The 24291-nt window shown below is 37.3% G+C and overlaps 1 protein-coding gene across 1 annotated transcript; it reads left to right on the top strand.

The window, feature by feature from the left end:
* The first annotated feature begins 287 nt into the window (after positions 1-287).
* UBQLN1 (ubiquilin 1) lies at positions 288-23374 on the top strand. Its single transcript, XM_088524510.1, has 11 exons — positions 288-452; positions 11244-11395; positions 13494-13609; positions 14629-14891; positions 15693-15851; positions 16514-16757; positions 17191-17333; positions 18281-18364; positions 20228-20343; positions 20669-20837; positions 22218-23374. The coding sequence occupies exons 1-11, from the start codon at positions 288-290 to the stop codon at positions 22371-22373; spliced, it is 1767 nt and encodes a 588-aa protein (XP_088380636.1). The 3' UTR covers positions 22374-23374.
* The last annotated feature ends 917 nt before the right edge of the window (positions 23375-24291 follow it).

Below are 24291 nucleotides of genomic sequence, written 5' to 3'. Positions count from 1 at the left end.
CGCCTCCCTGCGCTCACTGCGCCTGCGCGCGCCCGGCACCGCCCGCCCCGCTCCCGTCGCGGCCGGCCGGCGCATGCGCGCGGGGCGGGGCGGGGCGGGGCGGGGCAGGGCAGGGCAGGGGAGCCCCGCCCGCGGGGCCATCTCCCCTTTCTAGTACCTTCCCCGCTGTGCTGCGTCATCAGCGCGCGCCGCGGCCGGGCCGGGCCGGGCCGTTTCCTTTTAGCGGCGCGGGAGCCGGTGCTGAGGGGCGCGAGGCCGGAGCCGCCGCCGGGAGCGCCGCGCCCGTCATGTCGGAGAGCGCCGGGAGCCCCGCCGGGGGCCACAGTCCGCCGCCCTCGCCTGCCCCTGGCCCTGCCGCCGCCGCCGCGGAGCCGCGGATCATTAAAGTCACGGTGAAGACGCCGAAGGAGAAGGAGGAGTTCGCCGTGTCGGAGGGCAGCAGCATTCGGCAGGTGAGGGAGCCCTGCCGCGTCGCTCCCGCCCGGGCGCCCGGCGCGGGGCCCCGCGCCGTGACACAGCAGCTGCGGCGCAGCCGAGCCGCTGCTGCTGCCGCCGCGCAAGGGCCGCCGCCGCCCGGGCACGGAGCAGCCAGCGGCCTCGTCCCGGGCCGGGGACCCCCCTGCACAGCGCTGCTGTCCTGGGGCTGAGTCAGCGCGGCGGCGGCGCAGGAGCTGCGGCGGGGCCGGCCCCGCGGCGCGCTCACACTGGTCCTGGCAGAGCGAGCAGGTCCCAGTTTCGCAGAGCGGTGTTTCTAAGTGGCATGTGTAAAACCTGCGGCAGGAAAGCGCGGCCCCTGCTGCTCCTTGCTACGGGGGTGGCGTCAGGAGCCCGACCCGTGGGGCCGCTGACCCGTGTGCGTGTGAAAGTCCCCGTCCCGCGGTGCCTTTGACTCAGTAGAGGCTGTGGCACTCACTGCCTCGTCCCCATCGACGTCCTGCAGCGCGGCTCACTTACAGACGGTCCACAGGAGTATTGACCGGGGCCACGTTTGTTTAGATCAGGTAGTTAGTGACCACAGAAATGCCCGGGCATGAGCCAGGGCCTGTGAAGCCAGAGGCTCCTACTTGTGAAAGATGTAGGCATCAGTATGCTGAAATATTCCAGATGATGGCATTCTGTTAAGAAGACTGGGAGAGACTTAGCTTTCCATAAAATTTCTGAAATTCAGGATATGCAACTGGGTTGGGTTTTTTTTTTTTTTTGCATAGTTAGTAACTACAAGTTCTCACCAAAAAAAAAAAAAAAAAAAGGTTATCTGTAAAAGTGCAGATGAAAGTGCAACTGGCTCCTAGAGTCCTAGAGCTTGGAATTGTTAGTTATTAATGAGCCAGAAGGCCCTCTGTTGTTTTCAGAGGAGAATATAAAAAGTGTAAAAATACAGACCAGCACCCTGGACAGATTATCAGACTTTTGCTCCACTTTCTTGCTGAGAAGAGACAAAACCTTTGAAGTTGTTACCCTTGGGACAGTTCAAGATTTATTTTTTTATGTCAGTGTCTCAGGCATAAGCTTCTTTGAGATCTCTTCTCTAGCTGCCAAAAGTGAGATTGTTCTTGCCTTCCTCACTGGCCTGCAGCTGCAGGATTGCATGCTATCTGCTACTTCGTCTACAAGCTTAATTTCTAGGCTTTTCTCCCAACAGTGGAATTCCTGTGTTTGCTTGTGATACTGTCCAGCACTTTCCCAGCAATCTCCATGTGAAGTGAACACTTTTTCAGTTCACTGTTTCATATAGATTTGTGAATAGCATCATTGTAGCTGCACTAAAGTTCTTAGTGTTCCTTTTTTGTTGTTGTTTTCTAGAAAAAAAATACGTTGTATCTAACTAAGGTTGTATTTGTCCCGAAAAACTTTTTGATTGCAAGTAGTTTAGGTAATTCAGGACTTCACATCAGGTGTAAATTTTGTAAAGTATATTACTTTAAGAAGACTGTTTCAAACCTTAACCCGGTAAAAATCCCAGCTGGGAAAGCAGACTATAAACTATAAAACTGAAATACTTAATGAGAACATACTTACACCAAAGAAGGCTGGTGGTCATTTAAGTGATTAATAAGAAGCACTGCTTAGAAGATCTTCATTGCGTGTATATATCTTAGGCGTTGAACATTGTCTTGATATCCCTTTCAGATGCTCTTATCAGATGGGATTTACAATTGAATCTTGCTCTCTGTGAAGTAAGCCTGCTGCTGCCCCTCTGGGACCATTGTTTGCTTGGAGTCCTGGACAGCATCACAGCTAGCACCAAAAAAATATGAGAGTGGCAGTCCCTGTAGTGTTACAGTATTGGCTGTTTTCCTTAAACTGTTAAGGCTTAGCTGTTGTTGATAATAAACATCAACAATAGGTGTGATGTTTCTAGTGCCAGCCCTGGAAATAAACTAATCTAAATTGAGAAACAAATCGAACATCTGTTCAAGTGTGTTTGGGATCAACAAGTGGGTTGTCCTGCAGGGTCAGGCTGCCCAGCAGTATCTGCTGTGTTTGCAGGTAAGGGAAGAAAATTGGCCTAACTAAACTCATACAGCAAAATGAAAGTCTTTCAGTTCTGATTCCAATAGCTAGGTTTGTGAGCCTGTGACTTGACTTATTTACTTGTTTATAGTCATTTCAGAATACTGATAGAACATAACTCTTGAGACTTCCAGGCAACTGTTAAAAGCTGAGGAAGATTTTTTTTTCTGTGTTGGGAGATTAGGTAACATAAGGTTTGTTGTTGTTGTAATGTTGTTGCACATCTAGAACAGGCAGTACGTAATTTAGAATGGAAAATAATCTTTATGTACCAAACCTCTCTGGGACATCACTTGATTTTGAGTGTCAGCCCTTCGTATGATTATACTGAGCACGGCTTGGCTCAGTATTAGCAACCAAATAGTTGCTTTTTTGAATGCATGTGATACTGAGCCTGCAGGCCCGTAGACTGCTTTGTGCAAACTCTTCTATTCATGTTAGGTAGGTGAGAGCCTATGAGTGTGCTGACTGGGAACTCCAGTACACAGGACACCTCAGTGCAAGGAAACTTCTTCTCTTCTGTTTTTTTTTTTTTTTTTTTCTTGCATATTTGGTTTATTTTGTGACCTCATGGCAGTATAGTCTGTGCAATTTCTTACTACATTTCATTTAACAACATGTTTTGGTAAACTTTTAGACACAAAACAACTGAGTGGCCATGTTATGGACTTTCCATGCTTCAGTATCTTTTCTTAGTGAATGACTTGAATTGTTTGAGTGATGAGGTGCTGGAATGAGTTATGAGAACAACAATTTCTTCATTTAATCAGTTTAATCTGTAGAAAAGTGGAAGTTTGCTGAGAATTCATGGTGTGCTGCTTAGAATGCTAGCACTGTTGGAATTTGCAGTGTTGAAGGTTTTATTGTAATTGATTCAAAGTTACCACTACCAATGTGCATAGACTGCAAGATACCAAGTTAGGCATTTTGAGAACACTGTAGCTATGAAACAGAATAATATGGCTTGCCTTACTTTTTCAACTAATAGGCTAAGAACACTGTCAGTTTTAGAAGCCCACAGTTCCTGCAGAAAATTATTGTCAATTCTAAGATTTACTGAAATTTTCAGAATACTGTATATTTGGAGAAGCTGGTAAAAACAAGTTTAGTTCATATAGCCGTAGAAAATGATTTCAATTTTTTTTGTTTTCCCTCTTTTTATTTAGCTTCAACCTTTTTATGTATTTTTTTCAGCAGAAAATATAGTTTTCAAGAATAATATATTTATCAGTTTATAGTGTGTTGTAAATTAATTATGTGTTGGAAGTGTGTCCTTTCTGTTGTGTCTTCAGTTGAAAACAAAGCACTGGGTGAATGCTATGTGTAATTAAATACATTATATTAAGCTTCTGCTTTCTGACAAGTGGAGCTCTGTGCACAGTTTTATTCTCCAGTTAAGACTTGATTATGAATTGAAGATTGTGGTTGAAACTTTAAATCCCATGTTTCCGATTTGTGCCTGGTTTTCACAATCGCGAGTTAGCTGTGTTCCCAACATAAAGATCACATAAGGCTAAACTTTAAGAGAAGCATTAAGAGGGTGATTTAGTAGTAGAGCTCTTTCCTGACTTGTATATACTTTTAATATTTCTTATAGTGCTTTATATCATAAGTTCAGATTAGTTTTAGTTCTTGTAATGTAACCCAGTTCTGGCTCCATGTTTTCCCATGGAATACTGAATGACATGACAAAGAGGTTGAAAGTGTATAGTAGTCCAGTCTGTTGTTCTTTTATGTTATTATGGTCTGTGTTGCTCTGTTGGCAATGGAGGAACTTCAGCGCATGGATTTTTTAGCACTGGAGCTAGAGCCTTGGATTTTCCATTGTCTTATGGCTGAGTGAAACACGTCATTGATGATGCATCAGTGTGACTGCTGATGGAGTCAGCCTTGTAGTAGCTTCTGATGACTCATGTTTCGTTGAGATAAAGAAACCTGTTTGATTATTACTCAGCACATAACTCATTTTTTTTCCTGAGAGTCTCAAATTTGATCCAAAATTATTCCTAAGATTGGTAAATTGCTGTTTGATGGAACAGAAACCTTCAAAAGACAGTACCTTGACATTCCTGGCGATTGAGTTAGTTTATGGTTATTTTAAAGATGCACCTATGTAACCTAGATGCTTAATAAGTATTTTCTGATAAATGGTAGCAGATATAATGGGGTATTAATATGTTTTGAAATAATACTCTCAAGCCTCTGCTATGTAAATACTATTATGCAGAGTAACAATTTCATTTTGACACTTTCAAAAATTTTTAGATCTTTTCAACTGTTTATCCATATCAGATAAGGCACAAATACACTTTTCATTCTTACTTTTGATTTACTGTGTATTTGTTTCATTCTAGTTGAAACAGTCATCTTCAGTCCTGTACAAATCACAAAACTTTTAAGATTGTTCTGTATACAGGGATAAACACTCTAATGGATGAACAGCTATTGCAGAGGTTTATTTTAAAGTGCAGACAACTTCTCAACCCAGTGGCTGCAAGCCTTGATTTTTTAAAGGGAGGGTCCTGCCTGGAAATGTTGCTGGGGCAAAATCTTAAGAATTAGGGATTACATGGTGTTTATGAGGAAAAATGCAGTTGTACAGACTCCTTTTTTAAATTATTTTTAACTAATGTGTTTAGTTCACTCGTGCTTTATATTCTGTGTTGCTTTACATTTTAAATTGGCTAAAGCTAAACAGTTTAATGATATTTACTTAGAAGTTCAACTTAGTAGGAATTCTGTTGGCAGTGAGTAAAATGCCATTTTTTTTTCAGGGAGAGTAGATGTTGCCCAATCTCTTTCCATTAAGTAGAAAAATTAAAGGTCTTATCAACATAAGTGTGTTGGGGGAATTGTGATGGGGGAAAAAAAAAAGTTTGAGACTTCGTTCTCAACATACAGCAGTACTGCAGGAATCGCTATTTACACGTAATCTTTTTATGCCCATTTCCAACCTTAATCACTTGCTCCAGAGCAGACTTGCTGGTCAGACAGACGATAAATTGAGGAGTACCTTAGGATTAGCCAGCACTTACCTTTTTCATTTCTCCTCAGTGGAGGTGCAGAAGAGTTTGCCTGGAAGGGTTAGATTACATTGTCTCAATGTTTTATACTGGCCTTGTAAACTCAAGAAGCTGAATTTGTTTCTTGAAATGACTTTTTTATAGGTTTGATTTGATTGCAGAGATTAGAGGAAATGACTAGTAACTAGCATGTATAGCTGACAAGGGATTTAACTTCAAAGCAGAGGAAGACAGTTAACCCTCTATCGAGTCACGAAAGTCAGAATGGCTTCAACAGAAACTGCTGCTACTTTATAATAGCAGTTCCTCAGCAGTTCCAGCAGGCCATGGACTGTGCCAAAATTAAGCTCCCGCCTGAAACCACAAATTCTTGTCTTTTGTCCTTTATAGTGACCAGTTCTGCAAGGTGTCATTTTTCATTGATTCACTTTAATTCACAATTGTAGGAGTACAGGTATGGCTTGGGAGGAAAGAAGACTGTACTTGTCAGCAGTTGTACTGTCCTAAGTGTGTTGTAAGATTTAACTGTTTCCCTCCTTTTGTGTCTTTTTTACTTCTTGGGTTAAGAAAATTCACAACCATTAATTCTGTTATATTAACGAAGTCTAGCACTTACAGATGTCTGCATTTAGCCTGTGTTGAAACTGCAGGGTCGTGGGTATAAAAGAGGCTGTAATCCAGTTAATATACTTAATACACTTAACTACACGTTTTAATAGGAATGAAGGTTGAAAGTTTTAAGTTATCATGGGTGTGACATATCATGGTGTTTCCATCTGTGGAAACAACAGATCTGAAGAAGGTAGTGTCGTTTGAAAATCAATCTTTGCAATGAAACTATGATTTGTGGGATTGTGGGAAAAGTAAATTGCAACTCTGTGGTCCAGGTACAACCCTTGCCTTTGTATTGTCCACCATCCTATTAAAAGCAGAATTTCTTTTGGGAAAGAGTAACTTTGTTTCCTTTTTTTTTTTTTTTTGGTCTTAGTATTTTTCAGTTGTAGGACCCTGTTTTAGATTGGATTTAATGCTTAATTTCAGGAGGCCCCTTTCTGACTGATTCTGAAACAAAGATTAAGCAATTAGGAAAGTATTTTTCATTTTTTGTTTTCCTCTTTCCATTTCTTTTTTGCTAGGCCAACTTGTCAGATGTTAACAAGTTAATGTTTAAAGTATGGATCTGCTGTGCAAAGTGTCTGCACAAAAAGGCCCCTTTTAGTCAGCTGTTCTACTTCGTATGTATTCAGACATTTGCTTTGTTCAGTGACAAAACCAATGTTTACTAGAACTAGCTCAGTTATGAGAATGTAAGTTGGATTCCCTTTGCATTTATTCAGAACTGTGGATCAGCAGAGTGATATTCACCTACATCTGGCAAAAACCTTCAGAAGCAACTGAATCGAGCAGGTGTAATGGAAGTCCTGACTTTGACTTGTGTTTCTGTTAGTGCGGAACGATAGAGTGGAATTTTGTCAGCAGAATATTGAGTTGAGTTTTGTTTTAAGGTCCTGTGAAGCTGAGAATGTTTGATCTGGGAAACTGAGTGAAAACAAGAAGTGCTAGAGTATTGCTGGAAGTGTTCTCAATGTGAATTAAAAAAATACACTATTTCTGTCCTTAAAAAAAAAAAAAAGTATATATATATAATTAAGAAGAAACAAGTTAACTTTGGGTAAACTGTTAGTATAAGCAAGATGACTTAACAAGAGTAGCTTCAGCTCTGCTCAATTCATGTTAGATCTACAAGTTATTATGATCTTAGAAGTTTGTAGCCTTGAATTAATTCAGTGTAGTTAAGAATGCTTCCCCATCCCCTTTAAGGAAATCGGACTTCTGTCTATGTAGATGAATAATTTTGTGTTTCTGTGGTCTTTCCACTGATGCTACTAGTTACTACATCTGAATAATTAACCATGACTTTTTATCCTACTTTGATTGAGTTCAGTTGTTTGAGATGTATGAAGAACAAATTTCTCTGAATATGCTATGTGTTAAATAAACAAAAAACAAGTTTTGCCTTATACATCTTTAAGCTCCTCTTTATGATTGGATAAAAGCAAACACCTTAATTCATTTTAAAATATTAATTTTGTAATAATGCTATGCATTGTGATATTAAACGGAAACCATTTTTTATAACAGTACATGCTAATAAAAGAGAAGAATCAGTGCAGGAGGAGAATTAGACATAACTTCCTGTCAGTTACTGAGACTTTGAACTTCTTCCTCTTCTGGTTTCCCCAGGTGACAAACTTAGCTAAGCATTACCTCCAATTTACTGGTAGCTAACTAGGTCAGCTCTACTGATTGAGCATGTAGCCACTTTCAGAGTTTTTTTTTTTTAATAACAGCATAAAATTATGGTATTAATTACCATATTTTCTCCTTTTTAATTACCATCTTTTCTCCTTTCTCTTCCTCTCTTTGTTACTGTATACATTTAATTTGAGACAGTTGGGATGTTAAATACTTTTTTGACATTTGCTATTCCGTTTAGGGAAAAGAAAATGAAGCTAATTCTCTTCACTGTTCACATCGAACAGCTTGCAGAAGTTGCACTGTTTTAATTCCTGTGCTGCTGAAGCACCTCATCCCGTAAATTATTCGTTGCCAATAAGAATGGTGAGGAGTCCTAAAAAAAAACAGAGATATGCCCCTTGGAAGTAATAATACAATTGCTGAGTATTGCTCTGATGCTTCCACTCACTGTCTGAATCTAAGCGGTGTTTGCAGTTTTTTTTTGTTTGTTTGTTTTTTGTTTTTGTTTTTGTTTTTTTTTGGTTGATTTCATTTGCTATGGGGGCATGGTCTTGCAGGTTTGGTACAGTTAACAGAATAGTGGAGAAGGATGTTTTCCTGCAGAGGGTGCATAGAACAGATCTTTTTAACAGCTTTGTTTTACAGTGCAGCTAGTAGTGGTTTGTGTCTAACTTCAGTCACAGATAATATTTTTCCAATATTGGAAGATAAAGTGATGCTAAATATTTAATTATATTTTGATAGCTTTTTCAGAAGCAACGTATTAGGCGCTGACAATTACAAAAATAAATAACAACACATGCACTTGTAATGAAAATGGTTTTCAGGACCCAGGACAGATGCAGAGATTACTTGCCCATGCCTTAGGAAAAAAAATGATTGTAGATGTGCTAAACTGTTGCTGATGGTATCTTTGATTGTTAGCAGTAATCAGGAGACTGACTTGCAAAGCGTCTCAGATAGTAACCTTGGTTTTATATGAGCTTTTGCTATGGGTGAAGCTTGAAACAAAAGTGTCAGTTTTGTTCATAACTTTCTGATTCTTAGAGTCATAAGGTTCTGCTCAATGCAAGTGACCCTGGTGAAAAGACGTTACTTTTTTGCAACTGTTAGCCTTTTAATGTAGATACCCCTGAGGTAGCCAGAAGTGACAGAGTATTCACAATTTTATTATCCTGTCTGGAAAGAGATCTCTTGTCCTTTAGATCATCCATATACATTGCTGTAGGAGTTATTTTATGGTCCTGGTGCATTGTCTGTTGCATTAGTTTCTTATTGTAGTTTTGTTTGCAGTTCATCTAATTACTATGGTTACATGTAAGCAAAGGGAAGTATATGTGCTTTGATGCCTGTTCATTTTAGTTTTAGATACTGTGTGGATATGATGTATAACTGTCTTATTTCTTCGACCTCATGGTAAATAACTGCTTCAAATAATGTTTAGCAAGAATTGGTTTATAGTAAAGTTAATCTGAATGGTTGAGAGTGAAGTTAAAGTAATCTGAATGGCCATTATTCTAAAGCATCAGTCTTCTGATAACACTAAGTTGAGGAATTAACTCCCCCAACATATTGTAGAAAATATGATAGTAAATGCATTACTCTTTGGTCTAGCAGAATATGGTAGTTCTTTATTTTTATGTATTAACTTTTACTAGATTTTGAGTTTGGGCTATTTTTTTTATGATAACCTGGAATGTGCGTTGTTAAGGATAATTAACCAGATAAGTGCAGATGGGGAAAACACTGGATAGATAGTTGCTTTGTAGAAAAGGATCTTAGCCAGAGATCACAGCTGCTGAATGAAACAACTTTGTTAAAATTATTTTTCTGTATGGATTTTTTTTCATTTTTTCTAAATAGGAATGGAACATACATGTGAAGAGTTGATTTTTTTTTTTCGCTTTTCTTTTTTTTTTCCTCCCTGCTAAGTATCAGTAAGCATTTATTTTAAGTGCAGGGCTCAATATTACACATATGATTACATTTGGAAATCTAGAGAGTAGTGGGAATGATCTCATTGGAAAACATAACCCTTAAAGAAAGTGACTGCCTTGCTGCAGTCCTTTATTCGGAGAAGAGCAATCTGCTTGCATTGCCGTGGTGGGCAGGACAACGAAGAGGTAGGACAGTGAAGCACTGAAATAGGTTTCTTTTTAAGAAGTGAACAGTCTCCATCACTGCAGTCCTCTGGAAACAGACTTTATAAACATAAGGAAGAATTTAGGTAGGTTGTGCTTTGAAGAGGAACGGACTACATGATTTTCTAAAGAACTTTCAAATCTAAATATTACCTGTATAAAGGCTGTATTAAAACCTGTTTCTCTAAGAACTGTAACAATTCTGTGTAAGCAAGCTTATAAATGACCAAATGTGCTGCTGTGCAGGCATAATGATTTCTTACCTCTGTTGTCTCTCAGACTTGCTTTTGGGATCTGTTTTTCATTTTCCTACATTATCCATCTTTTCAGTTAGACACTGAAGGTGAGACCTAAACCAGTGGGATTTTCCTTGCTTCTTGTGGAATGTAATTATTTAGTAATAAGTTATTGCAAGATTAGTATTTGGGGTTCCTGTATGGAATGAGAATTCACTAGGGTGTTTTGAATGGGATCTTTTTAAAATTAAGTTGACCATTTTATTTCAACAATATTAAAAATGGTGAACTTCTGCAAGCTTTTCAAAATTACTTTTGTTTACTGATTGATGATTATAAGAATCAGGTAATTTATTCAACCTATTTTTACTGTTTTCACATATTTCCCATTTTACATTTTGTGAACTTTTTTGCTTTCTGGGAAAGTGCTTTTCTACAGAGTAATGAATCTTGGTCAACTCAGTCAAAGCATAATATGTTTATTGTTGGCTAAGAAGACAGGAAGGAATACTATTGCTTTCCATATTCATTTGTTTTAATGAAGGGATGATTTTATAAACAGCTGAAATATGTGACTGTTTACCATGCCCTGGCCTGGAACATGTAGTTATGTTGAAATTCGAATATTTTGACAATATGGACAGATTTTTTTTTTTTTTTTAAAAAAAAAGGATACTGCTCCTTTCAATGTCAGCACCTATATAACAGAATTGTGCCATAGCATCCTTAGAATGTTAGCAATGGATGTGTCAGTGATATATGTAATGGTGTATTTTATTGTGTCATGGATGTATGCCTGATTGAAGCCACAGTGTGTTTAGGTGGAAACAGATCATTGCCAACTGTCGTTATCTAGACATGAGACACTCGATTTTTATTGTGTGGAAAAGGAATGGCTTGATTTCTTATCTCTTTTGGGGCAAAAAAGATTGGGAGAACTTAACAGTATTTCTAGATTTTGTAAAGCAGAACATATTGCACAAGTTGTTTAGCATAATAATGTGAATAAAGTAGTCCTTCCTTAAAAATCTAATCAGTTGCATAAAGGTATAATTTTTTGTTTTGTTTAGTTCAAGGAAGAAATCTCTAAGCGCTTTAAATCCCACACTGATCAGCTTGTGTTGATATTTGCTGGAAAAATTTTAAAAGATCAAGATACCTTGACTCAGCATGGAATTCATGATGGACTCACTGTTCACTTGGTCATCAAAACACAAAACAGGTAAGCTTAGTGATAAATATAATTACTTTATAAAAAATGAAATCATTCTTAATTTCTGGTATAACAGCTTTCTATCGGGCAGACATGGATTTGACTTCAGAAGGCATTCGATTGAACAAGAATTCTCTTGAACAAGAGAAGCATCCTGTCTATCATAGATACTTTTTTTTTTTTTTGGCAAGTTTAATGTTACTTTCTAAATTAAAGTATTGCTATTATGTTCACTTTCTTTGGTTCCTTAAGTCAAAGGGTGGTTTTGCCCCATAGTTTTCTTGGATATGAGCACTCAGTGCCTGTAGGGGTTTGTTGTGCGGATTTTCACATCCAAAGAGCTATACCGAATCCTTATACCCTGTTTTGTTAAAACAAGGAAAGAAAATTCTTGAGACAGCTGCTGTAGGGCAGCAGTTTATCTGTCTGAGCAGAAAATCTTGGATTTTAATAATTGTTCTTTCTGAGAAGCTGCTTTTAAATGGTGATGAGAAAAATAGATCAAGTTGAGCTATGTCGTGTTCATGTAACTTTCCTTGTAACGGCCAAAAAGAAAAGATTTAATTAAAAAATCTGTTCAGTAACTAGAATAGTGTAACTCATTTGAATCTAGCTTCCTTAGTTACCATGTTAGCTACTCTAGTCCAGAAGTGTTTCTGGTCCTTTTCTGCTTATGCTTCTTCTGCCTGTGGTGAGGCTCTTTTCCTTTTTTGGGGCGGGGGGGGGGGGGTGGGGGGGTGGGAAAATGTAGATGATCAAGGAAAGAGAGTGAAATTAATGAGGAAAAATAAGAAACACGCTATCCCTTTTTTAGGCCTCACTAAATTGCAAAGGCCCAAGAGTAACAAAACTTAGTCCAATTGGACTTAATTTAGGCCCCCTTGAAATTTATGTCTTGAGTTCCGTGGTTGTGACCAAACAGCACTGTCTTGTCTCTAGTGGAGTCTTCTCTCCTGTAAAATACTTTTCAGTTAACCTTGGTTTACAGCTGCTGTTCTTCCTTCCTTATCCTACTCACTGCCTCTTCCAGTTTCAAATTTAGCTCTGGTGACCATTCCAGTCTTTCAAGGAGAACGGACCTAAGGTTTCTTTCAAGCTTGTTTTGATATGCTGATGTTTTTAGTTATTTCTTTATGGAAATAATCACAGAATTCAGAATTTTATCTCAGCAAAAGGTACACTTAAGATGAATTGAAAAATAAAATTCTGTTTGTTCACAAATTTAAGTCAAATACAGGTCTGCTTGGTGTATAGCTGTTATACTAGGAAATGTCTAACCCTCAAATCTTTCTGTGAGGATTTAGTGTGTAGTAAGTACAAGGTTTTTTGTGTTGTTTTATTTTTCTGTAGTTCTACAAAAATGTGTGTATCATTCATAAACATATGCACATTGATAGGTGCAAAACTTGGTGTTTCACCATATGGCATTGCCTGTGCTTGTTATTGTGCAATAGACAGGTATGGTGAGTATGTGAATTACAAAAGTGATCTTTAGTCCCTATGTTGGTTTATGGTGGCTTTAAGCTTGTTTAATTGCACTGTTATCCTGTTCTTAGTCTTACAGAGATTCTGATCTCCATATCAATGGAGAATCTCCAAAGAATATGGAAATTCTGATATTTGTCCAGGAATAAAATAAGATTTTTAACTGAATTTTGCAGTCAGTGAGCCATTATATTAAAAAGGTGGAATGGAATAGATGTTGCCTTAGTATTTATTTCTTTAAGCCATGGGCATAGGATCGGTCCTACTTTGAGAGAGTGGGAGTACAGCGAGGTAAGGCTAAGGATCCCTGAAGCAAGGCAGGTACTTAGGAAATAATTCCTTGGTAGGCATCCCAGACACAGGATGAAGAGGTGGTAGTGGCTGCAGTCGCACCCATCCATTTCTTAATGTTTGAAAGTATTGCTCTTATAAATGTCTGAAGATAATTTATCAGAAGCTATCAAGAGATAATAGGTTTTTTTTTTTTTTGGTTTCTAAAGAAATAATCAAAATATAAATCAAGATTGTCAAGTGTGATGCTATCCCTGCATTAAATAGTGTGCTTAGGTTACTTTCTAAACTTGTAATTTTTTAACTTGCTTTATTTTTTTAATTTTTGAAGATCACAAGACCACCCAGCTCAACAAACAGGTACCACTGGGAGTACTGCGACAACATCAACATCAAGCAGTAGTACCTCAACACCGTCTTCAACAAATAGCAACCCTTTTGGCTTGGGTAAGAATGTTTGTTAGGTAGTATGGTGGTATATCTTCTAGGATTCAGATTTGTCCCTGAAGATTAATGTTAATGTAAAAAAAGACTTAAAATTAGTGATTATAAAAATCTGTGATGTTGATTGTAAAAGATCTCCAATCAGCAAGTTATCAGAGAAAAGATATTTCCTTATTTTATATAGACAGAGCTTCACAGACGTGTCTTGTGTCTTTTCTAGTGGTAAGGTACAATTGATGTTGTGTACTGGCACTGTGACTATTGAAACTCCTTGCAGTCTGTGATCTTCTTAAAAGTGTATCTAAATGGGCCTGAGGAAAGTATTGAAGAAGTTGAACCTGTATCTTCAAGCCAAGATTTGGAGTAGCAGTAACGAAATTAATGCTATCTTATGAGACAATATTTCTTAAGGTCTGAATCTGAATACTGTTGTTGATCTCCTCAGGAGTAAGGAGCCTACATTCTTGTGATTTAAGAATACTGTCTCTTTCCATAGTTGCACTGGATTTTGTGATTCATGCGTTTTAATTTCATTTGTTTCCCAGGTGTAGAATCGCGGAAGCTAACTTTAAGTGATTTTTTTTTAAGGTTTAAACAGTTCTTCAGACTGATTTTTAGACTTCTAAAATATGAAACTTTGTGTTTTTGGACTCAGCAATGGTAGAGAATTAAGAGCATTAGTCAGTCTCGGTGACCCTTCAAAAAGAAGAGTTTTGCTTTTAATTAGAATAGGAAATATGTATGAAGAGGTCTGTCTTGCTTATCTGTCTGCTCTTGATTAGTCTATAAATATTTATTATGAATGTATTGGAAGGTGTGGGAGAAGTGTCATGTTTTTGATGAGTATACACCTCAGTGGATGACTCCTTAATAGCCTTGCAAAAAAGGAATTTCCGTTTGGTTCCATTATTTTGAAGTGTGGAAATATTTCAAGTGTTTTTCATTTATAAAGGCCCTGAATGTGCTTAAATGTATACCAGAAGCTGAAAATTGTTGTTATTCTTATTTTCATTCTCTTAAAGGTGGCCTTGGAGGTTTGGCAGGTCTGAGCAGCCTGGGCTTAAATACATCAAACTTTTCGGAGTTGCAGAGTCAGATGCAACGACAACTTATGTCCAACCCAGAAATGATGGTTCAGATAATGGAAAATCCATTTGTTCAGAGTATGCTTTCAAATCCTGACCTGATGAGGCAGTTAATTATGGCCAACCCTCAAATGCAGCAACTAATACAGAGAAATCCAGAAATCAGTCACATGCTAAATAATCCAGATATAATGAGACAGGTATGTAGAAAGATTTCTGTAAGGTCATGACATCTGATTATACTGTAACTGTGAACAACAAAGAAGTTGGATATGCCTAGATGAGTGCTGAATCATTGCAGAGGAATTTAGGCACGTTAGAAAATCTGTATAAGGTCACTGAAGACTACTATGTTGCTATTTCTAGTTGTTAGCATCTGAAATAGTCTGCTAATTCAGAAAATGTGCAGCATATTTAAGAAAGATACTGAAGACTTTATAACCATATCTTCTGAGTTGAGTTGAATACTTATCTGTGCTGTCTTCTGTTATTTAACCAATAATGACTTTGACTTTACTAAAAGTAGTAATTATTCAGAATACTGCTTATTAGCATTTTATCTGACTGTGGGTACATCTGAGTGCTAATAAAGTTACAAGGTGTATAAAGGACCTGCCTGAAATGGCAGATACTATCACGAAACAAATGTAGGCTTTTGAAAATAGATATTAGTTTTTGAAGTTCCCATTATAAGATGCATGCCGTTGTGGTGTTAGAAATGGCAGAAGTATACTGTGTTGGAAAAGAAAAGGAAGAAAATGATTGAACATTTAAGCTCTCTTAGTTATGCTTTCTGACCCAGCCAGTATAATAGCAGTTGTGGCAGAACACTGGCTAAATATCAAATTCAGTTGGCTCCCATTAAGCTGGCATCTTGATTTGGCTCTAATCATAATTTCAAACTGAGCTAGACATTAATAAATGTGGTAGTGCCAAATGCTGACATTTTCACTTTAGAATGGATTTCTTATTAATACAGATTAAACGTTCCACTTCCTTAGACACTAGAACTTGCTAGAAACCCTGCAATGATGCAAGAAATGATGCGAAACCAAGACCGAGCCTTGAGCAATCTTGAAAGTATCCCAGGTGGATACAACGCCTTGCGACGTATGTACACAGATATTCAGGAGCCAATGTTGAATGCAGCACAGGAACAGGTGAGAAATGAGTGCAAGTGCCAGTAAGAGCTATTAGGTTTTCCTGAAGGGAAAAGAAGGTAAATGATGTAGCTTTTCAAATGGGTACTTGACAAAATTTCTTGAAACTTGAAGTTGCTGTGTGTCTTGTTTCTCTGAAAATTCTCTGCTCCTTAAGCTTAAAGGAAAAAAGGTACTATTTTGTGGGTTAGAGAAGCTATATTAGTAAAGTAAAAGCTTATTTTATATATATTAGATATTCTAAATTCTAATTTGTTTAATTCTTTAACTTACAGAATTCTGAGGTCAGGAAAAAAACACTTAAGAGTTTGTCCAGTAACTTGTTACTTAAGGTGGGAAGAAAAAAGACTTGGAAGTTTATTATTTAAGTTGGAAACCCCTTTGCAAGACGCAATCTTGTGTGTGATCAAAGTAGAAGTATAGTAGTAACACTTTTCTGTGCCTGTAAAATGTTATTTTGTTTCTTGGAGATGCTAGTATGGCTTTTTCAATGTAGTCATCTTTCAAAATATTTGACTGACTTTAGACTGGTGAATATAATTGATCAAGAGCCATCAATATTTATCTTCATGCACAGATTTGGAAAAGTAACCTGCTGTTTTTAACACACTTTAAAATAGTTGACTTTAATGGATAATACATGTTTGTTTTTCCTTCTTTAGTTTGGAGGTAATCCATTTGCTTCTTTAGTAAACAATGCATCATCTGGAGGGGAAAGTCAACCATCTCGTACAGAAAATAGAGACCCTTTACCAAATCCCTGGGCTCCTCAGTCGAGCTCTCAGAATTCCCCAACAAGTACCAGCAACAGTGGTGAGAGCAGTGGCAGTAGTAATGTTGGAAATAGCACCTCTGGCAGTACAGGACAAAGCTCAACCATACCAAATTTGGGACCTGGACTAGGAGGTAAGCTTATATTTTTGTAGATTTGCACAAACATAGGGATTTGCTGAACTGATTCTTTTATTAGAAAGATTTTTAATTGAATTTTTTTTTTAGTGCTTTTTACTTTCATAGAACAAATGTCCTCTGTAGATCAGTCCTCTGTAGAAAAACAAACATTAAAAGTAAATTAAGAATACCTGTGTGTTACCTTAAATTGAAAAAGAAGGACATCTCTAGATATGCTCCCCGTTTGGAAGCCAAACAAAAATGGCTAAAGATGTAGATACTTACTGAAACTGCTTGTTGGATACAGCCTCTGTCTTGTTTCTAGAGCAGATGCATCTGTGTAAGCAGAACCACACTGGGGTATACTCAGGGGACTGAAACTCTTAACCAAATAGGTGTATCTCAGATATGTTTATTAAAGTGGCACCTTTTTTTATTTTATTTTAAGCTGGTATGTTCAACACACCAGGAATGCAGAGCTTGTTACAGCAGATAACAGAAAATCCACAGCTTATGCAGAATATGTTGTCTGCACCATACATGAGAAGCATGATGCAGTCATTAAGCCAGAATCCTGATCTTGCAGTACAGGTAAATACAGTAGGTGTAGCAATTAGTTGTGTGTGTTAAAGGAAGAGAGTGCAGTGTTTTTTCCACTATAGCTTAATTCTCCCAACATAACAACAGTCAAGTTTTGTTATGAATGGTAAAGCTTTTAAACTATATGAATCATTGAGATTATTACTTAGTTACTTTTAACTTTTTTGACATAAAGTTTCTTCAATTTGTAGTTAGCATCCTTCTGAATAACTTGTAAATGTATGATACGTACACCCCTAGGTCACACTTGTGACGCAGTATATGAGCCAGAACTAGGCAAAACAAATGCATCTCCTAGTAAGGAAATATCCAAAGTATCTTTGGAGGAGGGAGAGTAGTGGAGTTGGGAGAAGGAGGGGTGGAGTGGAAGGAGTTGGTACTGTATCTAGGTGTTATTCTGGTTTTCATTTCTCATCTGTCCTTTGTTAGCTATAAAAGAAAGTGTTGAAGTTTAGTGCTGTTTTATGAATGATATCATAGAAGTACTTTCCAATTTTACTTACAGCTATAATATCCAGAATCAAATATTCAACAGATATCTAGAAAAATATCATTTGTATATTGAACACATTGTTGCAAGGTTTCCCTAGCTTTTTGCAGATCATGTTTAGAGGAAAGCTGACCAGAAAAGGATTTTCTTGTAACATAAATGAGCTTGCCTTGTCAAGAATCTGTCAGAGCATTCACTTCAAGTGTTTTGTTTCCATTTTTGAAGTAGGGGAGGACTGGTAGTAAGAGGGATCAGTCACTTTAGTCAGTGTTTAGACTGGTGTTTTATAACAAGTTCTAGCCAAAAGAGAACAGGTAATTATTCTGTGAGATTGGTTTCATAGATGATGATCTTGTTGTGCATGAAGTGTGTGTGGTAAATGGTTGTTTTAAAATCCTCTTTAGTGTTTACTGTTTGATCTTTGAATTTAAATATTTTTGTCCAATAGATGATGCTGAATAATCCTTTATTTGCTGGAAATCCTCAACTTCAGGAACAAATGAGACAGCATCTTCCTACTTTTCTTCAGCAAGTAAGATGTCATACTAGGTCTTGTTAACAAATGCCTACAATTCAGTGAACAGCTTTTGCAACAAATTGATGCTTTTCTTTGTTTTGGCTAAAAACTACATTGTTTTGTACGTTCTCTTTAGCTTCAGACCCTAAGTTGGATTGTGAGGTGCTTGATTCATCTTTCTGTTGTTTTGAAAAGCTAAACCTTTTAGTGAATATTTTTGCCTGTAATTAGTGCAACTGCTTTCATATGCTCTTGAATCTTTGTTTAGGGGTGACTTGTTCTTATAGAGAACCAGTCAGAGAACACCTCTTTGATACATGATTTGTTTTGCAAAACAAAGCAAAGGATTATTGCTCTCCCCAGTGCTAAAATCAGTGATTTTTGTGTTAAGAGGCCTTTCAATCTGAACCAAAAGCAGCAAATTGTCAGCTAATTGAGAAGGTAGTGTAGATTCTGAAATTCTCTGCTTGCAAAGATTGCCATGGCACCTGACCCTTCTCTTAATGCTAGCGAAATTGCACCCCATATGCTTGATCTTGGTTCTCACAGTGTATATGATAGGACTGTGTCCTCTACATAGAAGTAATCAAGATTTTCAGGATTTGCAAATATGATCCGATTAATTCCATTGTTAGGCAGTCCTTGCAAGCCAGAGTATATGTCTGTTGCCAAAATCTCATGGCAGGTAGTCAGTTCTATGAGTAAAATAAGTTTATTATTAACATACATGTAAATTACAATAGCAGGTTTAGTGTTTAGTAGAAAGTGTGTGAACTGTTTTAACCAGGTGAATGGTTTTAACATTTCATAGTGACACAGCTGTTTGAGTCAGTAGTATTTGAGGAGCTAGCTCTAAGTCTGTGTTTTGAAATCGGCGAATCAGTCATAATTAATATATCATGTATATCAGAGGAAGCAGAAGTCTGTTTTGTCTTTTGGTGTCTCCTTAGGGTTTATCTACAAACGGTTGTGTCTGTTCCTTTTACATAAAATCTTACCAAAAATTGCTGCTACTCTACATCATTAGAACTAATAATGTTAACAGAGATAAAAGCCTACTAAGAGCTCAGAGAATTGTTAGGCCACAGTTTTCTGTAAAACAACTCCAAATATTAGACAGTATTTGATCACCTAAGGATCATTTTATTGAAGTAATCACAGCAGCTTAGTTCAGAAAGCCATTCTTTAAGAGTTTGGATAAATTTCACCAGCTATGGATTAGATATCCAAGAGACAAACTGAGAATTTTTAAAATTTGCTGTGCTTAAGTCTCATAAAACACACATATTTGTTCTGTGTGTCCAATCCTGCACTTCTGCATTGTATCAGAGGAAGTTTAATCGGTGTAGTTCCTTATGAATCCAAAAAATATTTTCTGTAGAAGGAATTTGGGATAGTTGCCAAGTGAAGGCTGCTGAGATTAATCAGCCTGTCTGCTGTTTGAAGCAGCTCTGGTACCAAGACTGCTTCACTTGTGATTGAAACAAATTGGTTTTTCACTAACATATGGCATCTATAAGGTAAGTGAGAAAAGGACACTAGTTATGGTTTCATGTCTAAAATAGTTCATTTTTTTTACATAATTTCAGACTAGAAAAGGTAGTTTTCATTGCCTAGAAGAGGTAATGAAAAATGCTTTTCCTTATGTATTCCTCATTTCCTGGGCTTTGTTCCAGCCCAGGGAGCACATTGATCACCTCCTGTAAAATTTTTCTCAAGGAAGGGAAATGTGAAGGATTTCATGGAATAATTGAAATAGAACTTAACATTTCTCAAATTTCTAAAAGCATATCATCTTAAGTCAAATGTCTAGTTAATCTAGAGATTATCTTTGAATGCCTGTGTGTGATTCAGTTATGAATTCTCTCCTGTTTCTAGATGCAGAATCCTGACACATTATCTGCTATGTCAAACCCTAGAGCAATGCAGGCTTTGCTACAGATTCAGCAGGGCTTGCAGACGTTAGCAACTGAAGCACCAGGACTTATACCAGCGTAAGAATTTGCATACAAATTAACTTTTCTCTTGTTTTGTGTTGTTCTTTTAGCTTTTTGCCTTTTCTTTTTAGATATAGGATTTATCCAGTTGTACAGAGTGTTACTTGTGCGTGTGCTAGTTTCACTAAACTTGTTTCAGCATCTGTGATGTTTTTTTCTGCAAATCACTTAAAGTGGTGGAAGGTCTTTTTCATGTACTCTTGCATTCCCTTGACAGGATTTTTTACTCTGTAATTAAAGAAATGATGGGAAAAGATAATTCAGTGAAGTGTTTTTTCACTGTTACTAAAATGATGCCTTTCTCTTTCTGTCATTTATGCAGATTTAATCCTGGTTTAGGTGGATTGGGAAGCACTGGAGTTCCTACAGGATCCACTGTCCCTAGTTCTGTTCCTAGTGAGAATACAAGCCCAGCATCAGGAGCTGCTGAACCTAGTCACCAGCAGTTTGTCCAGCAAATGTTGCAGGCGCTTGCTGGTGCAAATGCCCAGGTAAAGTAGATCACTATATTTTAGGTCTCTTTTTTAATGTAGACCATTTTAAAGGAGTGTGTGCTGAATATTTCTAGCCAAAGGAGAGCAGAGGAGGCTGAGGAGTGTTGTGCAAATAAATACTGGAAAAACTTGAGTAAAAATGTCCTCAGAACAGTTGATTGTTGCATATCCTAACAGCTGAAGCTTACTCAATGTTCTCAATGTTTATCTGTGCATTGTCTGCATTGCAAGATCTGATGCTGTAGCTTTGACTAAGCCTCTGTCCTACCCTTCAGGATAGCCATGCTCAGGTTATTTGGGGAATTAATTTGTGGGATATTACTGCCGTTCTGTGAGTTAGTGTCCTGAGTCGGTTCAGCTTTCCCGAAGACTCTGGGTGTCCCAACAGAGGTGGTCAGTGGTGGTCAGCGTAGCTGTGGGAACCATATTTCTTTTTTGGTCTTGCTAAATCTTGGTGTACAGTTTGGTATTCTGTTTAGCTTCACTTGGGAAGGAGAGGAGGATGGTAGGGGAGAGCTACTGTATTAACTTCACTTAATATCTTTACACCGTATTGACTTGGAAGGATAATCAGATTTTAAATACGGCTAGGAATTTCTCAATATAGGAAACTTTTAAGTATAATAAAAGGAAAATTAGTAATAGCTGCATAAGTCTGATATGTAAATAGTCTCGTTGATTTTTTTTCATGAAATGACTTATGAGTATTACTCCAATGCTATATGCTTAAAATGTGTCATTATCATGTAATTGCCATGTTTCAAAAATACCTGTGAATTGAAATTCATACCACCAAAATCATTGAGAATTTTGCCATCAGCTTATGTATGAGCAGGCTTACTTTGTAAAGCACAACTGTAGGTATGATTTAAGGTGAAGTTAGTTCTAACAACTGAAATTCTGGTAAGTTTAGGTCAATGAATATTTGGATCATTCTAGAAGAGGTAACTTTTATGCCAAAAATAAAACAGCCTGCCACACTTACTGTTACTGACAGTGAGGAGGTCAGAGGTGGTCATAATCCTGCTCTACCATGTTAGTAATTTGAACTGTTTCATTTGCAAAAATTATCTATGTACAAATCTTTAAGAAATTGTTCTCAGGACACAAATTTACCTCATTTATTTATTTATTTGGTAAAACAAGCAATACTTCTGTAGTTCAAAAATGTCATGTAAGTGTAGATAATCTTAAAATCTGAGGCTAGTCTGGCTCTCAGTAATTCAGCTGTGAATTGAATGTCACAGTCTAGTTTTGGGAATTTAGAAATTATGCAGTCAGAAATCGTGAAAGACAAAGAATGGTCCAGAACTAAGTTTAAATCCTCTACCTTGCCCAATGTGTATTGTGCCTTTATCTTGTCATTTTTCTTCTTAGCAGTTACAAAATCCAGAAGTTAGATTTCAACAACAACTGGAGCAGCTGAGTGCAATGGGCTTTGTGAACCACGAAGCAAACTTGCAAGCTCTAATAGCAACAGGAGGAGATATTAATGCAGCTATTGAAAGGTTGCTTGGCTCTCAGCCTTCATAGCAGTGCTTCTTTAACTTGAAAAAAAAATGTAATTTATTTTTGATAACAGCTCTTAAATCTTTAAAATACTTGCTTTATTTCATTCTGACTCTTGGGATTGTCTTGTTAAAACTCAAATCAGTCCAATGTATTTTAAGGTGGAGTGCAGTAGTTTTCTTCAAACAGTGGGAATCGATGCGTTTTTCACTCAGTTGTTGCATGCATCACACTTCTTTGTTCTGCATTATTTGTGATTTTTTGAAACAATATCAGCTTTCACAGTTGGGTGAGCAGGTTTTATCTGACCTACAACTGTCCAATTTATTTACTACTTAAACATTAGCCTTCAGTAGTAATTTATGTAGAAACAAATTAAAAAGGAACAAATTAATTGAAGCTGTAATTCGTGGGTACCAATACTGCTTTTTGTGACTTCGGCATGTATTTTTTGCTAGCAAAATGCTGTAAGATTTATACCACTTGAATAATCTACCATTTTTGCTTTTATTTGTATAAAGCATAAACACAATATATACAATGGAGACAACTCATTTCTAAAAATTTACATATTGCAATAGAATGAAATTATAAGTAACCTTAAAAAAAAAAGAAAAAAAAAGCCAGGAAAAAAAAATTTAAAAAGTTGCAAGACATGTTTTCAGTGCAGAATCTTTCAGCATCTTTCGTAAGCATCTCATTAAAAATGCTTATGCAAATTCATTTAAAATATACTAGAATTGCTGTTCTGGTTATTTCTTTACATCTAATTGTAGGGAGACTTGCATTGTAACACTGTCTTGGTATTCACAAAGATTAACTGTAAATTACCTTAATCTTTGTGCAAATTAAAGGGGCACTGCCTTATGCTCTGAAACAGCTTCTAAGGCTTTTTGGCTTTTCCATTGAGATTCTAACATGTATTATGATTTGTAATTGGAAGCATTACCCTCAGTCATTGTCATGAGATATTCTAATTGCTCTTAACCACCATGTAAAAAAATACTGTATATCTTTTGAGTTTTTTTGGTAGTTACTTCTCCTGTGCACAGGTAATAAATGAATTAAAAAATCTGCAAGCATCTTGTCTCAGTGTGTTTGCACTTGATGATTACCAGGCATTCAAGGTGATCATCTTAACGATTGGTCTCTCCATGTAAATTCTGGGAATATTTACCAATTTGTGACCAGGATCAGTAAACAATACTTAAATCGGAGGAGAGGGAGGAAGGGGCATACGACATTGAAGAGCATTGATAAAGTGAAGGTAGTGAAATAAAGCGTGCTGCTGTGCATACTCGTGAATGCCTGTACATGATTCCTTTTATGGTCTTTGGTGTCTGTATATTTGTGAATATTCTCATGTAATTCCTCTGTTGTGTTAAACAGTTAATGTGGGCAATCTTTTTGATGGTACAAATATAAATTCAGTTTCCTCTGAAAAATAGTTTGCGAATAGTTTGAGCTTACCAGTCCTGACTTGGTTGTTAGCTAAATGAAACACAATTACATTGGGATAAGAAAGAGGATGTTAAGCATGCACTGTCTTTTATATATAGTGTTATTGTTGAAACTCTAGGCAAAACCAAGCATGCAGATTTTCCAGGGAGTAACTGTGTTGCATTCTCACGGTATTTGCTGTCCAATACTTTGTTTCCTGCTTTGGCAGTTTGGTGGTGACACTGGGAAAGTTCAACACAATCTCGTTGTTGGCAGGCCTCTGCCTCTGGATCAAAGTCTCATAGATACAGCAGCATAGTATTAAACAAACAAAAACTAATAAAAACAGAATCTCCTGGTAGGTTAAGTTTCGCATGATCAAACTCTCTTAAAATCCCACCCAAATTACAGGTAATTTTTTTTCTTTGCCTGTGATAGTGAGCCTACAGGGGATCTTACTTCACAGTGCCTTGTCTCTGGGTAGGTGTCATTTGTGGCATTT

The sequence above is a fragment of the Tinamus guttatus genome, unplaced genomic scaffold (assembly GCF_059628265.1).
Source record: "Tinamus guttatus ecotype Peru unplaced genomic scaffold, ASM5962826v1 Tinamus_guttatus_pri_ptg000021l, whole genome shotgun sequence".
Classification (NCBI taxonomy): Eukaryota; Metazoa; Chordata; class Aves; order Tinamiformes; family Tinamidae; genus Tinamus; species Tinamus guttatus.
Note: the sequence above shows the minus strand (reverse complement) of the source record. Positions and strands in the feature narration are given on the sequence as shown.